General features: G+C 39.4%; 2 protein-coding genes across 3 annotated transcripts in view; both read left to right on the top strand.

The window, feature by feature from the left end:
* Positions 1-17,987, top strand: part of LOC141376283 (uncharacterized) — a 778,518-nt gene that overhangs the window by 606,121 nt on the left and 154,410 nt on the right. The window lies entirely within an intron of this gene.
* Positions 1-17,987, top strand: part of wdr70 (WD repeat domain 70) — a 107,268-nt gene that overhangs the window by 33,067 nt on the left and 56,214 nt on the right. For both annotated transcript variants that reach the window (XM_073914328.1, XM_073914327.1), the window contains exon 10: positions 9,477-9,651. In XM_073914328.1, the coding sequence (XP_073770429.1) occupies positions 9,477-9,651 (175 nt within the window). The remainder of the gene's footprint in view (positions 1-9,476; positions 9,652-17,987) is intronic.

Here is a 17,987-nt window from a genome sequence, read left to right as displayed (position 1 = left end):
TACACACATACATGCAAACACACACACACACACACACACACACATACACACACACATACACACATACACACACATACACACACATACGCACACACACACACACACACACACACACACACACACACACACACACACACTGGGCCTCCTGACACTTTGATAAACCTCCTTTTATTGCTGTGCTTCCTCCATTCATCAGTGCAGTGTGCGCTGTGTGTGTGTGTGTGTCCCGGCGGACGCTCCGTCTGATTGGCCGGGTGCTGTGAGGTGAAGGGGGCCCGTGAGGAGCTCCAGGGGCCGTTTAGTGCAGTCCTGAGTTCTGCTTGACCTGCTTTTACACTGATGGGCTGAAGAAACCCGCTCTGCTGTCAGGGCCCTGATGGAAGTGTGAAGAAAGGGAATGAATTATTGATGTGCTCTCGCTTTATACGAGCTGGCCTTAACTACAGCATACATGCATCAAAATATAATACACTTACTGTGTTCATAATGGATTGCAGAACACTTGTGGTTAGGGCTATGCGATATAGGCAAAATAAACATGATTTTCTTACCGTTTCAATTTTAATCACGATTTGGACACACACGCAGACGGTGTACAGTGTGAATCTGATTTTCTTCTTCCTCAATGGAACACAATTACATCTTTATAGATGAATTATTATGTTTGTGAACATTCAGGATGCGCACGCAGCGAGGTTGCAGAAAAAACCAGGAGCGCTAGCATTTACAGTAAGGGAATGCCATCCGATGTGGTACAGAGTTTGTTTTTGTCTTAGAAATAAGTTATAGGGCGAGGCAGTGGTGCAGTAGGTAGTGCTGTCGCCTCACAGCAAGAACATCGGCTCAGTTGGCGTTTCTGTGTGGAGTTTGCATGTTCTCCCTGCCTTCGCGTGGGTTTCCTCCGGGTGCTCCGGTTTCCCCCACAGTCCAAAGACATGCAGTACAGGTGAATTGGGTAGGCTTAATTGTCTGTAGTGTATGAGTGTGTGTGTGGATGTTTCTCAGAGATGGGTTGCGGCTGGAAGGGCATCCGCTGCGTAAAAACTTGCTGGATAAGTTGGCGGTTCATTCCGCTGTGGCGACCCCGGATTAATAAAGGGACTAAGTCGACAAGAAAATGAATGAATGAAATAAGTTATATTGATTACATATTTTGTACATAATGTTTTTAGCGTATTATAACCGCTCGTTATCCAGTGATAAGCACAGTTATTCGTCAAAATTAACTTTAAAGTGAGCGGCGTTCATCTGACAGGTCAATTTGCGACAGCACCCTCCCAATAGATATTGGATAAGATGAAATGCCCAAGCACATATATATATATATATATATATATATATATATATATATATATATATATATATATATATATATATATATATAGATATATAAGTGATTTTACAAGAGAGAGGTTAAAGGCCTACAGGTTTTTGGATGCCTTTAATGTTGTTCTGTGTGGTCATGTGCAGGAAATAATGCTCCATGATTACCAGATTCAACACTGTGGGCTCTATTTTGACAATTCATGCGCTAAAGCGCAAAGCGCAGGGTGCAAACGCTTTCAGGGCGTGTATGAATCCACTTTTGCTAATTTAAGGACTGAAAAATCCACTTTGCGCCGTGGCGCATGATCTAAAAGGGTTGAGCTTATTCTCTTAATGAGTTATAGGTGTGTTTTGAGAATAAACCACTCAGAGTCTCATCTCCCATTCCCTTTTAGAGTAATCTGCGTCGCGCCATAGCGTATTTGCTATTTACATGACGACTCTGTTAGTGGAAAAACTGAACATTTCACTAGCAAGAAAACAGTTAAACAGAGCATCTGCAGCGCGAGAATGAGAGATAAAGCCTCTCATTATCTACTTTCACTTTCGCTCTCGTGGATAGGGAAACCTTGTACCCACAGACATCAATTAACCTATAAATAATCAATTGCGTTTGTTAAGCGCAAAGATTTGTTTCAAAAATATTTCTAAATTCAGTTCTAATCTCCAGCAAACGAATAAATGAACAATAATAATGAAGTGTGGTCAAAAACCTGAGTTATATCCTAAAACACATGCTGAGCCCCATATGGTCTAAAACCTGCAGGTGGACAAATCTAAGCTTGTTTTTAATAAAACAAATATAAATATGGATATAATAAATAATGCTGCTAATAATAATAACATTATACAAAAGCAAATTGTTATGAATGAACTGAAAAAGCCTCCCGAGATGAAGAAGGCATGAAGGCGGTGTTTTTATATTTATGTAGGCTTGAAAATAATATGTTTTGTAATATTTTAATCCTTTATATTTATATCCTATTTATATCATATATATCCTTAATATTTTAATTCTTTTTCATATGTAAAGATATTTGCGTATTGCTCTACATCTTGTGTGTATTAAGCAGTGTGTAAGCAAGGCGCACAACTAACGCGCTCTACGCTGGACTATATACCGGCTTTGTTTTGGTCTATTAAATAATCTATTATAGTTTCTCAAAATAGCAACGCGCCAGCATTGCGCTTTAACACGCCTCCCTTTTTAGAGCAGAACGCCTATGGGCGCACATGTGAGTGCAAATGCATTTGCTTTTTAAACAGCATCAAAACAACTCTTACACCAAGCTGAAACTAGCAAAAAACTATTGCGTCACGCCTTGCGCCGGGTGTATGATAGGGCCCACAGTGGTGCTAAAAACCAAAGTTCTGCCTAGCCAAAGACAAGGAAAGAAGACGAAGCTGTACAAGGCCTGGGTAATCATCAACAAGCAAAACCACTGCATTCTGACAGCGAACTGCAGCTGTACGGCAGTTTACGTTTTGTAAAAAAAAAAAAGTTTATTTATTTATTTTTTAAAACAGGAAAGCAAAAAGTTTAAAGTGTACACTTTGTTTTTTTGTTTTCATGTTTTGTAAAAAAGTAAATATATGTATTTGTATATATGTGTACATGTATATATTGTACATATAAAAGCAAAATAATACTTTAAACTGCACAATCTTTTTTTATTTTAATTTGTTGATTAATTGGCTAATAGAGTTTAGTGGAAAGTGATTAGTTTGTTTAAATATTATGCAATTATAAAACTGTATTAAATATTTATTAAACAACATATTCAACTTGGAAACACAAAATTGTTTATTTTATGTCCTGTAGCGAAACATTAACTAAACTAAGCATGCGTCACATTGAGTGTGCAGTGTCTGTTCACTAATACATGATGTGTTTTTCAGAGAAGCGCCTTCATAAATCTCTGTCAGCGTTAATTGTGGATGACGGTATTAATGCTTTAAGCTCGCCACACGTCATCGGAAAATATTTCCCTGAGCGTTTACCTTTCACTGTTCTGGAGCCTCTCTAATGAAAACTGTGGCCTGATTTCATACCTGCTCGTCCTTTATGATACGCGAGCGATGACGTCTGTGTAAATATTACAGAGACAACACATGCTGTAAAGCCTAGCATTTATTATGACTTTAATAGTTAAGGCGACATTTAAGCTGTTTGAAAAGTTTATTTTTAATACAAGTTTTACTTTTATTTAGCAAGGATGTGTTAAATTATTCAAAAGTGACAGTAAAGACATTTATGAGATTGCTAAAGATTTCTTTAGGTGTTTTTCTTTAAGTGATGTTAAATGCATTTGATTGTTTGAATTTATTTGGTGTAAATAATTGTAGTAACTTTTAATGGCGCAGTATTTCATTTTCATGACTAGGGGGCGCATATTGACAACAAACAAAGGCGTATTCTGATGACGGTGTGACTGATTGTGGAATCATGGGAGTTGTTGTCTTCATTACATCCTACGGGAGATGGAAATGTACAGCAGAAGAAACAGTAACATGCAGCTAAAGAATCGTTTTGGAATCGGAATTGGATTGTGAAGCCGCTAGCGATTCTCTCCCCTAATAACCATGATAGTTTATTTTGTGTGTATTAAAGGAGTAACTTGCATTTAAAGCCACAGTATGTCATTTTTTGCCACTAGAGGGCGCATATTTACAACAAACAAAGGCGTATTTTGATGAGAGTGTGATCATGGCGGTCGTGGTCTTCATTAAACCCTACAGGACTCCAGCAGAAATCACTTTGGCTGCATTTACATGTGGTTTAAGTTGTAAACATGTATGTACAGCAGAAGAAACAGCAATATGTAATTAAAGAATCCCTTCTGAATCAGCTTGTGAGCCCCCAACACCTATTACACATGATGGTAGCTTACACTTAAAGGCACAGTATGTAATTTTTGCCACTAGTTGGCGCAAATTCACAACAAACATAGCTTGTGTGACCTAATGTGGAATCATAAGAGTTGTCGTCTTCATTACACTCTACAGGATATGTAAATGTACAGCAGAAAAAACAGGAATATGTATTTACAGAATCGTTTTGTAATCGGATTGTGAAGTCCCTAAAGATTCCCACCCCATATTATCCATGACTTTCTTTAATTCCAACTTTATTACAGTATCAAAGTCCAATTAACATAAAATATATAACATAATAATAACATATAAGAAACCAAACAATTTACGGAAATACCAATGTCTCCACAGCTCTGATTGATCGTTTATTTTGTGAGAATTATGGGTGTAACTTGCATTTAAAGGCACAGTTTGTCATTTTTACCACTAGAGGGCGCAAATTAACAACAAACAAAGGCGTATCCTGATGACGGTGTGACTGAATGTTTAATCATGGGTGTTGTCGTCTTCATTACGTCCTACAGGAGATATAAATGCACACCAGAAGAAACAGGAACATGTAGTTAAAGAATAATTTTGGAATCAGAGTGTAAATTCCCACCCCTATTACACATGAGTTTCTTTTGTATAAATTATGGGAGTAACTTGCATATAAAAGGCTCATTATGTCATTTTTGCCACTAGAATTATGGGAGTAACTTACATTTAAAGTTACAGTATGTCATTTTGCCAGTAGAGGGCGCATATTCACAACCAACAAAGGCATATTCTGATGATAGTTTATGAGTGAAATATGTGTGAGCAGCTGCTTAATCATCATTCAGAGTCCTGTCAGATCATCTTCAGCATGTAGTTTGCCTGTTCTCGTGTTGTTTTACGGTTTGTTAGAGTGTTGTGATCTTCTTTTCAGCTGTTAGCGTCTCGATCGTGAGCTGCTCTTTGTCTTGCGTTCAGTGTTTCTCTCGTCTAAACACATTGAGTGTGTGACCGCTCAGGCTCTCCATGTGTTTACACATGTCTGGACTGATCTTTGACCCCCTGAGGTCAGCGTCGGTCAGCGCAGGACGGGCTGTTGGATGAGTTGAGTCTGTTCCTCGACCTGTTTAAACATCTCTGACCTCTCATGTCTGTTTCTCACCTCGTCTCGCTGTGGTCGATGACTGCAGATATGAGGGATAAAGTGAGACAGACACCTCTGATGACAGACCAAGCTCCAGAAACTCTTCTCCATCACTTTCCTTCATCTTCCAAAGCTCGGAGACCTGTTCTTCACATTTATACTTGCCTGGTCCCAGCACAAAGTGCTTCACTTTGTTCATATCTTCTTACGTTAGAGCCAGGTCATTCCAGAATTGATTCAATAGCGTGAGCTATTTTGTGGGCACCTGACTGGCCTTGTTTAAACTCTTTTAGCATTGATTACTTTTGATGAATCAGTGTTGTCAAAATGTATAAACACTCACCGGCCACTTTATTAGGTACACCTGTCCAGCTGCTTGTTAACGCAAGTTTCCTATCAGCCAATCACATGGCAGCAGGTCAATCCACATTGCATTCTGATCAAGACCTGCCCTCTTTGACAGTTTGATTGACATGTCAAGTGATCAACCACAGTTAGTTTTGTTTTCAGGTGGCAATTGGAGGCGTGTTTATGTAAATAAAGGTTTTAGGATTGATCTGAAGACTCTGATGTTCAGGATCATCTGTCCTTAGACTCTCGCTGTCCTGTGCTCTTCTATATCTGTGTTCTGTGAATCGCATTACTCCACTAGAGTCTGGTCGGCGCGGGTCGAGGATCTTCATGTTTCTCTGTTGTGTTTGCATTTCCCCGTGTCCCGCTCGACAGCTGTAATGTGTTCAGCAGATGGAGGGAAGAGAATGGCGATTTCACAGATCCTTCACATGTGCCTGTCATGCTGATGTACTGTCCTCTCTCATTTCCCTGCGTTTGCGACTCGCAGAGATGCTCATTTCAGTCACCACTGCTGAGGGACGCCAAAATCACTCAAATCTAGCTGTACATCATTTATTTTCCATTTGTACAATATGCATTCATATATTATTATTTAGTGACATACAGTCATTTCCATACAGTAATAGTAACGATTAAATGACTATCAGGAATACTTGATTCTGATTGGTCAATCGCAGTTGAAGAGAACATCTTCAAGACAGGACTTTCTGTGTGAAGTTTGTACAAAATTTATACTAAATTAAAAGAGAAACAAACATTTGTACAGGCCCTTCGTATGTGGATGTAAATCTGCATATAGAACATTAATAGAGCGTATAGATGACAGAGCATGCGTTTGCAAATAGTATTCATTCATGCATCCATTCATTTTCTTGTCTTCTTAGTCCCTTTATTAATCCGGGGTCGCCACAGCGGAATGAACCGCCAACTTACCATCTCTGGGAAACATCCACACACACATTCACACACACACACTTGTACACTACGGACAATTTAGCCTACCCAATTCACCTGTACCACATGTCTTTGGACTGTGGGGGAACCGGAGCACCCGGTGGAAACCCACGCGAACGCCGGGAGAACATGCAAACTCCTCCTAACACCTGCAGCATGATGACTTTCATCAACATTTGACGTAAGCTTGCCCGAGCTCTGAAAGTAAAATTGCAATGTGAGGGGCGGTCAAGGGAGAGAGTGGAGGGGGGACAATCGCGTCTGAGCCGCACCATTCTAGCTACTGGTGTTCCTCAGGGCTCAGTTCTTGGACCGCTTCTCTTCTCCATTTACATGGGCTCTGTCATTCAGAAACATAGTGTGATGTGGTTCAAGCTTCATAATTCAGCCAAAGACTGATGTGGCAACTAGCGAGCACTTTAATACAAAATAAATTACGAATGGTTTTTCTTGGATGACACAAACATAACTGCAACTTAGAGTGGCAGATGGTTTTGATGTGTTTCTTTATTATTATTCGTTCATTTTCCTTTGGCTCAGTCCCCTTATTAGTCTGGGGTCACCACAGCGGAATGAACCGCCAACTATTCCAGCATATGCTTTACACAGCAGATGCCCTTCCAGCTGCAACCCAGAACAGGTAAACACCCATACACTCTCACATTCAGACACACTCTCATTACACTATGGCCAATTTAGTTAATCCATTTCCCCTATAGCGCATGTGTTTGGACTGTGGGGGAAACCGGAGCACCCGGAGGAAACCCACGCCAACACGGGGAGAACATGCAAACTCCACATAGAAACGCCAACTGAGCCAGCCGGGACTCAAATCAGTGACCTTCTTGCTGTGAGGCGACAGTGCCACCCTATTTATTATTATTATTATTATTATTATTATTATTTTAATAGAAGAATGTCTGCGTCAAACCCTGCGCTTCACTGCTATTGGCTTTATAATCGTTCTCTACAATGTGAACAACTGAGCAAGCACTCGATCTGCTCTCCTAATGAATGCGCAATATATATGTTTATGTCCTCTGGAAGGCTCTCGGGCTCTCCTGTTTCTCAGATTCTCATTCATGTCTCTCATCTGCTTTTAAACCAAATTTTCTCCGCTTTTCTTCACTTTCAATAATGATTTGCCTCATTTACGGCAGGAATGTTTCTAGAGCAGACAAACTCAAACAGACGTTCACTGTGAACATGGTGGCGAGCAGCTTGAATGATCTGACAATGTTTTTAAATGAGAAAGTTCTGGATACATTTCTGTGTTAGCGTATGGTCTGTTAGTTTGGATACGTGTTGACGTCTGTGCTAGTGTGTCGCAACAATTTAATTAAATTATAACGTGCACTTTTTACATTTACCTTTATTTACAGATTTTTACTTTTCATTTTTTAATTTAACTTGTACTTTTTATTCATTTATTTAAATGTTTACATGCCTTGTTCTGCCATGATGACAGAACATAATATTAGTTATTTAGCAATAGACTAGTAGTATTCAGCTTAAAGCATAATTTAAAGGCTTAACTAGGTTTATTAACTTAAAGTTGGGGTAATAAGGCAAGTCATTGTATGACAGTAATTGAAAAAAAATCTTAAGGCAAAGATTTTTTATGTAAAAAAAAAAAAAAAAAAAAAAAAAATATATATATATATATATATATATATATATATATATATATATATATATATATATATATATATATATATATATATATATATTATTTTTTTTTTTTTCAATCCAGCCAAAAAAGGAATGTTTTATTAAAAAAAAATATTTAAAAAAATGTAAAAAAAAAAATATATACACACACACACTGGCCACTTTATTAGGTACACCTGTCCAACTGCTTGTAAATGCAAATTTCTAACCAGCCAATCACATGGCAGCAGCTCAATGCATTTAGGCATGTCGACATGATCAAGACGATCTGCTGCAGTTCAAACTGAGCATCAGAATGGGGAAGAAAGGGGATTTAAGTGACTTTGAACGTGGCATGGTCGTTGGTGCCAAACAGGCTAGTCTGAGTATTTCAGAAACTGCTGATCTACTAGGACTTTCATGCACAACCATCTTTAGGGTTTACAGAGAATGGTCTGACAAAGAGAAGATATCCAGGAAGCGGCAGTTCTGTGGGCGCAAATGCCTTATTGATGCCAGAGGTCAGAGGAGAATGGCCAGACTGGTAATAGAAAATATGTGTTTATAAATATATACACAAGTTTAGTATTTTATTAAATAATTAAATATGCATTTTATTTTGATCTAAACTAAATATTCATTTACAGATGAATACATTACCTGGGTACTGGGTGTAATGTAATTTCGTTCTGCATTACATCTACTCTGATGTTTTAAATGACAAGATAAAGAAATTGAACTGATATTATTGTTTATTATTGAAATAATTTATGTTTTTATTTGATAATAAATTCATGATATTATTTTTGATATTATTTGTAATCATACCAGTATATTCTGATAGAAAGAACTGATATTATGTTTAGTCATTTAAAACTGAACATGCTCTCAGAAAAATGACGTCTGCTGCTTGTACCATCTCTTTATTTAAAATGAGTTGAAACAACACAGTTCTTAAGGGTTTTTTGTAACAACTTAATTGTTTTATGTTCAATCAACTTATGTTTGTAAAAATGTTTACGTTAACTTGATCAATTTGTCTTGGGACAACATGAAGGAATTGTGTAGAACCCAGCATTTTTTACGGTGTAGTGTAAGATAAATATTTTTTTTCACTATTGAAGTAATCGTGTGTTTTTATTTAATTAATTTATACTTTATTTTACATTTTGAGTTTTTTTTTACATCTGATTCTCAGGACTGTGCGCACGTGGGACTTGACCTCCGAAAAGAAGCACAAATCAGTGTTCAAGCCTCGATCCCAGCAGGGCAAGAGAGTGATTCCCACCTGCTGCACCTACAGCCGGGACGGCAAACTCATCGCCGCAGGCTGCCAGGACGGGACCATCCAGATCTGGGACCGAAACCTGAGCGTAAGTGTGTTTTTCCCCATATCGCTACTGCATCTCTGAGTCAGAAATACGGTGGGGATGCACAATATATCAGTGCAGCATCATTTTCACAATGTGTGCATACACAAAATCCATGTATATGCACAGCTAGTGTTTTGTCCTTCACTGATAAACGATTCATTTATACAAATTCATACACTACGGCCAATTCAGTTCATCAATTCCCCTATAGCACATGTGTTTGGACTGTGGGGGAATCCAGAGCACCCTGAAGAAAACCCTCGTTAACACTGGGAGAACATGCAAACTCCACACAGAAATGCCAACTGGGACTCCAACCAGTGATTTTCTTGCTGTTAGGTGACAGTGCTAACCACTGAGCCACGATGCTGCCCTTGTTTTGTGCAAATATAAGATTATTTTACATTGCATGTTGGCACATAAGGTTGCTCTTTATTTTGACTAGTTTCTTCCGAAAAGGAAAACAAAATAACATTTTTACTTGATCCACAAGAATTTAGAGATATTTAGACTAGAAATTAGACAAAGCAAAGGAAGAAAAGCCTCTTTTAAACATTGTGATTATTCAATTTCTCTACCTGAATACTCATAGACTCCTCAGAAAACTGTCAAATAGATATCGCAATATTTATTAAAGAAAAATGAGAGATTTTTTCCAATATAATGCAATACCACTTTAAGAGATGCGATAAAGCTCTGCTGTTCAGTGTCAGTGCAGACGGAGCGTGCAGGACGACTGACCGTCCCGGATGCAGAGATCAAAGGTCATCAGCCGCTGACACTGAGCAGGTCTTCAGTGGATCTGGGCTGTAAATGATCAGCGTGGGTGTCCTGCTGTCTGCTCTGACGGGGATGAATGGGGCAGAAATGGGCTGATTTGCTGCTGTTTGTTTGGTCAGGGCATCACACTGGTGGTCCTGAGCGCCGGATGACACCACTGAGGCTTTTTCTGGGTTACTGGAGTTCCTCAGGGCTCTGTGCTTGGACCGCTTCTCTTTTTCATTTACATGGCATTACTGGGTCTGTCATCCATCGTTCTTACTTCATCTTTTAGGCAAAGAAGGAGGTGGGAACTAGTGAACATTTTAAACCCTGGCTGCTTGATTATGGGATAAATCATAATCGCGATTATTTAAAACGGTTATCAGTGGGCCCTGTGTCCAAAACGTTTTATATGTGTGTAAGTTTCAGCTCAAGATACAACACAAATACTGTTGTATGACTCTTATGTCAGTTTGGTGACTGTCGCTTTAAATTCAAATGAGATTGCGCTCTTTTTCTAAAGAGGGCGGAGCTACAAATGCCTGTGCGTCAGCATAGTGGCGGATTCAAAAACAAGACTAACGTCCTATGCTAATGAGGGAGAGATGGCGACTAGTGGGCAGGGCTTTTTCTTTTTGATGACACGTACAAAGAGAGGATGTCAAAGTGTTTCTGCAGACTGTTTTAGTCTAGTCTGATTATAAACAATACAATTAATACATTGTTATCATTAGACGCCAATACTTTTGCCACACAACTGTTTAAACCCCCTTATAAAAGTGATTTTTGCATAATAGGTCCCCTTTAATGGCCCATTTCCACTCAGTGGTATGGTACAGTAGGGTTCGGTACACTTTCATGTCCATTTCTACAGTCAAAAGGTACCAAAAATGGCCCGTTTCCACTGGATGGTATGGTTCCGTTCGGTATGTTTTTATGGCTGTTTCCACTGTCATTCATTTGTTCATTTTTTAGCTTAGTCCCTTTATTAATCTGGGGTCGCCACAGCGGAATGAACCGCCAACATATCCAGCACATGTTTTACACAGCGGATGCCCTTCTAGCTGCTGAAAAACACACTACGGACAATTTAGCCTACCCAATTCACCTGTACCTCATGTCTTTGGACTGTGGGGTAAACCGGAGCACCCAGTGGAAACCCACTTGAACACGTGGAGAACATGCAAACTCCACACAGAAATGGCAAGTGACCCAGCCAAGGCTCGAACCAGCGACCTTCTTGCTGTGAGGCGACAGCACTACCTACTGCGCCACTCCGGCGCCGTTTCCACTGTCTAAAGATACATAAAAGCGAACCGTACCGTAAGACTTTTTGGGTACCCTTTGCAAAGGGTACCTAACCTGGTAAAAGGATACCAAAAGGCGGAGCTAGACGCATAGCTGAACGCTATTGGTTTACAGAGAAGTGTCACTCGCTCGTGGAACAAGCCAGAAGGAAAACAAAGGAACCATCATATTTAAAAACAGTCCAGACATTACACCGTAATAATAGATATACATATAATAACAGGCCCGGAGCAAGCTGAACTGCCGCTCTAGGCAGAGGACGATCACACCGCCCTGAACCCCAATGTGAAAACGAAAGTGACCGGTTATGAAAATGAAGTGAGGTGTCGCGGACCTCTATTCTGCCGCTCTATATGCGCGGATATGACTGAGGACGCGCGGGTGCTGAAGGAGATGTCGCTGACGCCGCCCTCTCTATTCTGCCGCCCTATGCGTGCATTTAACTGAGGACGCGCGGGTGTCGCAGACCTCTATTCTGCCACCCTATGCACGGATGTAACTGAGGACGATCACACCGCCCTCAACCCCAATGCTGATGGAGGTGTCGCGGACGCCGCCCTCTCTATTCTGTCGCCTATACGTGAAGATAACTGAAGATGCGGGTTGTGAGGGAGGTGTCGCGGACGCCGCCCTCATTATACTGCCGCCCTAGGCAGCTGCCTTGGTCACCTCTATGGACGCGCCGGCCCTGTATAATAACAAGCCATGGTCGACCCGAGCTCAAACTAACTATGTCGTCAAAGTTACACAGAGACACAACCCTGATAAAGGTGACTTGTACTGTACCGATCTGAACCGCACCACTCAGTGGAAACAAGGCGTTAGAGCAGGGGGTGCCAAACTCATTGTAGCTCAGGGGCCACATAGAGGAAAATCTATTCCCAAGTGGGCCGGAAGGGTAAAATCATGATATATATTACTTAAAAACAACAACTTCAGAATGTTTATTTTTTTGTTTTAATAGGATCAGCATACAAAATTGTAGCCTGAGGACAACACGATCTCACAGCGATTCGTAACTTTTGATCACGTATGAATTCGGACAATCTCATTCGTACAATTTATTATGATTTGCTTATCCACCAATGACGGTTGGGTTTAGAGATGTGGTTGGGTGCAACGCCTAATTTTATATATAACGTACATTTTCATACGACTGAACTCGTACAGATTAGCCACTCAATTGACAAAACGTAAAATAGTTACGTTTCCTCGTGAGAACACCTCAGTGTGGTATGGCAGGGTACAGATGTGCTCTTTCTGTCTGAGAAAGCTGTCACACTGATGCTGATTCAGGCTTGTGAATTGGATTAAATTAACAGTTTGCTATTGCGCCATCCAGTGGACACAATTGGAACAGCAGTTTCTTTTAGTAAAAAATTGCAGCTTATGTTTATACTTTACAGAATCATCTTGCGGGCCAGATTAAACCCGTTTGCGGGCCTTATGTTTGACACCCCTGCATTACATTAGAGTCACTTTTCACTTGTTATTACTCTATTTTAAATGCTAAAGGCACTTTTTTAATAGTTGATTTGTTTATGTAAATCAAGTTTAGTGTAAAATTCAGGTTTAGACCTTTGAATAGAGACTTGTTATGCAACATTATAACTGATATAAGCATGAAGTCTATAAAGCTTAACTGGGATGTTAAAGCGATTTACATGTTTTCCTTCTTGTTTGCTAAATGTCTTGAGCGCATGTAAAGTCACCGTTCCACCAGACGATCTGAATGCTTGGCAGCTCACACAGCAGTAGAGAATCTGAGCTGGTGCATTCAGCCTGGCTTTTTAATAGGAAAAACAAACTCAGAGTCATTTCGAGTGGTGATTCTTATCTCTGGGGGTCCAAGCGGACGAACGGATGGTCCACTTTGACACTGATCTGTTTAATATCAGGAGGTGAGAGAGAGGCTTTAGCAGTCCGTCCATCATCTGCTCACAGCTGTTCTTCACTGTACGCTCAGCGCTGAACGCAATCAGGACACATGCGGAAAGTGTTGCTGAAGCTATTCTACAAGATTGAGGAGGTGTTGCTCTTACTGTTGCTCTTTTCCCATCACTCTGATGGATGATGCTGACACTTTCTTCACACAATTCGTTTTGGTTAAAGGTTTGGGATTTCAGAGTCTGTGATTATACATGTGTTAGGGGTGGGCACGTTTACAAAATCTCTAGTTCGTTTCGTATTGGTTTTGTGGTCACGGTTTTTGGTTTGATTTGGTAAAAAGGGATGTAAATGGTACATTTTAAAACAAACAAAAACAAGTTCTATTGTAAGACTTGTAAATATCATACATCAGCTTAAAATACATGTATCTACCGTTTATAATATTATGATAATATTATATATAATATTATGGGCATTTTATAGTATTTTAACCCTTGTGTTTTGTTCAAATTGACTACCCTTTCATTATGTTGGTGGCTGTTTTTGCCCCATTGATTTTCATTATTACCACTTTTTTTATTGCTAAGCCTTGACACCATATAATCATGTATTCTTTATTAGGGATGTAACAATATGGTAAATACGTCATACAGCAATAGCAATTTCTTTCAATATTACCGTGGTTGTGACTCAATAAAATCATAGGTCTTTTGGTGAAAGTTTGCTCAGGCAAATGGAAAGAATGGGGGGTAGCGGAAACTACAATTTTCATCAGCCCAGGCGTGGCCATCATCCTTTGCGGTCTGTTGTCGCTACAGATGCAGAAATGGAGGCTGCTGCTAGTAGCGGCAAAGAAAAAGAGCTAAAAATGGTCGAACCTAAAGCGGGTTTTAAATCAAATGTGTGGAAGCATTTTAGTTTCTCTCTGAAAAGAAACAAGAAAGAAGAAAAGGTGACAGAAAAAAGGCTGTGCAGGCACTGCCAGACTGTGCTGAAATACAAGTCGGGGAATACGACTAACATGATGGGGATTCCTTTAGTCAAGGGGACTGCAGAACACAGCACACTGCTCACATTGATGGAGACATTGACAACCAAGAGACCTCTATCTCACTCTTGGCTTGTCGTTTCGAGTGGTGTTTTATTTTACATGGTTTAATTTTTTTTGTTATTAAAATTTAATAATTTAAGTTCCTGTTTGTATGTCATTGATCTGTTCAGTGTTGAGGTAACCTGAACATTCTTGCACTTTTTTTGAGTCTCTTCAATAGTTTCGTTTTTTCCTTTAAATGATTCAATAAATACCGTACCGTGCCATTCATACCGAGGTATTACCGTATCGTGAAATTTTGATACCGTTACATCCCTACTCTTCATTGTTCTTTTTTTTTCCTGCACTGTTAAACACAACAGTCAACTTTATCAAATGAAATGAGTCGTGAGTAGTGAACTCAAAACTGACTGAAAGTAAATTCTACTCATTTGAAAAGAGTTTTGAACTTAATTAACGGTTAATTAAATGTCTCATTACTTCATCTTAAATGGAGTAAGTTCACAGTACTCATATGGATTAGTTATTTAACTCAAATGGTTTGTAGAAATCGGTTTCCTCAAACGGTTTGAGTTGCTTTAACTTATTGAGTTCACAGCACTCAGTTGGTTTGAGTTCTCTTCATTTATTGGGTTTTACTGTGCTCTAATTGCTTCGTTTACTCAAATGGATTAAGTTGACAGTACTCATTAGGATTCGTTTTTGAACTTAAATGGTTTGTTTCAATCGGTTTCCTCAAACGGTTTGAGTTAGCTTATCTTATTGGGTTTTAGAGTGTGGCAAGACAAGGCAGACCTGCCAAGCTATGAGACCCTATGTTGAGGACTGGGTAAGACCGCGTCCATGGACTCCGCATACGACAATCAGCATTTAGCCGTTCATGATCAACGGGGTTTGTTGCACGTGTTTCCCCGTGATGCTGTCAGGGCCGATACAGCAAAGCTGTTTGTGTGCAGCAAGCATTTTTTGTTGGGAGAGCATTACGAGAATCACAGAATGCCGGACTATGTCTTTTATCAGTTGAGTTCATTACCATTGAGACACATCTTCTATATCCGTGCTGCTGTGTTCACCTAAATCCTCCAGATTACCAGCAGCAGGGCTAATGACTGAAATAGACAGGGCAAGAGACCAACAGCACTGAGTCTGCATTCAGACCTGCGGATTGAGGGAGAAGTCTTCATTTATAGTGTTTATATGAACACCATTATCTTTATAATGATATAAATTGTGGTTGTGTGTATACGAAATTACGAATAACAAATGTAGCAGGGCATTAAATTAGTTTATTTCTTTGCATTTTAGCTTTGTAAGCTATAAACTCATGCGTCTCCTCAAGGTTTGTGTCTCATTTTGTGAGCCGACTGACAACAGTTGTTCGCTCCCTTCCTCCCCTGCTCTGCTGGCCACGCCCACTCCTCCCTCTGCTGGCAGAGCTCCACGCCCATCATGAAGCATTTTTTGAAAAATCTCTGAGGTAGACTTGAATCGAAAAGGGGGTTTCATGGCCCTTTAAAGGGGCTAATAACATTGACCTGTTTAAAAATAACAAATTAAACAGCTTTTATTCCAGCCGAACTGAAAGAAATAAGACTTTCCCAAGACATGGAAGAAAAACGAATAGGAAATGCTGTGAAAAATGTCCTTGCTCTGTTAAACAGCTCTTGGGAATTATTTGAAAAGGAAGGAAAATCTCACTTGAGACTTCATAATTTTGACTTGCTAAAAAAAGATAAGCAAATTCTCTAAATGATTGGAAATCAAACATGTCGGTCACCATGTGGTGTCCAGAGTAAAGTCTGTTCCTGAAGCGAAATGACTTTCCAGCCGCCGCTTTCCCTGTTCTGACCGCAGGTGTGAGGCTGTTATTGAGAACAGTGTTTTATCCTCCTTCCTTTAATAACCTCTCCTTCAAAACAAAGCAGAGTCGGACCCTGTTGAATGGACCTGTCTCAATCCGTTAGCGTCTGAGGGGTCGAGGGTTTGATTGGGAGCAGGAATGTGAGGTAAACGCAGAGCATATGGGCCGTGTGTTACGCCACTGGTAAAGCCCATCATCGGCCCGTACTCTGGACAGGCTCCGCTGGCTGTGAATGTTGGATGGAGATGCAGAATGTGACTGTATAGTGCGTCTGTCTGCTGTTTAAAGAAGCACAGCGGAGCGAGACGCTGCCTAAATGGCAGTCAGTGGTGTGTCCGGTTCATCCTCACACTCACTGTCAGTCAGTCTGCCGTAAAGCGTGAAACTGGGACACTTTCCAGACATTGTGTTTGTTTGACTGGCCTGGAGTGGCAATCTTATCTGCACATGCGCGCACAAATATGACAGACTGGTTTTTGCAGGTTGTGAATTTTATTCTTCTGGGTGCACAAACTGCAGGTTATATAAACATTCTAATATCAAAAATAAATGTATTGATTATCGGTATCTATATTGGATGGTTAACTTTTAAAAATTGCAGATTTTTGATCTGGCTGTTACAAGGACTTCATTATCGGTTATCGGTATCGGTTATCTGGCTTTTGCAGTTCCTAAGTGTGGAAATATCAGCCTTTTATTATTTTGGGTACACAGATTATATAAACATTGTAATATCAAAATATAAATGTATTGATTATTGGTATCTATATCCGATGGTTATCGGTTAGAAATTGCAGATTTTTGTTCTGGCTGTTACAAGGACTTAATTATCAGTTATCGGTATCGGTTATCTGGCTTTTGCAGTTCGTAGGTGTGGAAATATCAGCCTTTTATTCTTTTGGGTATACAGATTATATAAACATTGTAATATCAAAACATAAATGTATTGATTATTGGTATCAATATTAGATGTTTATCGGTTAGAAATTCCAGAGTTTTAATCTGACTGTGACAAGACTTAATTATTGGTAATTGGTATCAGTTATCTGGCTTAATAATAATCAGTGCGTACGAAAAAAAAAAAAAATTGTACACAGATTATATAAATATTCTAATAACAAAATATGAATTCAATAATTTATCAGTATGAATATTGGAATTGACGATGAGAAGGATTTAATTGATGGTTATCGGCCATAAAGAGGACTTAATTATCGGTTATTGTATAGGTTAACATGGTTTCAATATCATGCATCTTTACTAATCAGTTTTAATTTCTTTTGATTATTTTGATTTTTACTGACATCTGGTGAAAATTGCACTCTAAAAACGTTGAGTTTTTAATTTGACACATATGGTTGAGTTAAACATATTTGGTGCTTTGTTGGGTTATTTTTAATCTTTATTAGGTTATTTATTAATAACTCAACCAGTTGGGTTAAATATCATTAATTTTATAGATAA

This window comes from Danio rerio, chromosome 10 (genome assembly GCF_049306965.1).
Source record: "Danio rerio strain Tuebingen ecotype United States chromosome 10, GRCz12tu, whole genome shotgun sequence".
Lineage (NCBI taxonomy): Eukaryota > Metazoa > Chordata > Actinopteri > Cypriniformes > Danionidae > Danio > Danio rerio.
Note: the sequence above shows the minus strand (reverse complement) of the source record. Positions and strands in the feature narration are given on the sequence as shown.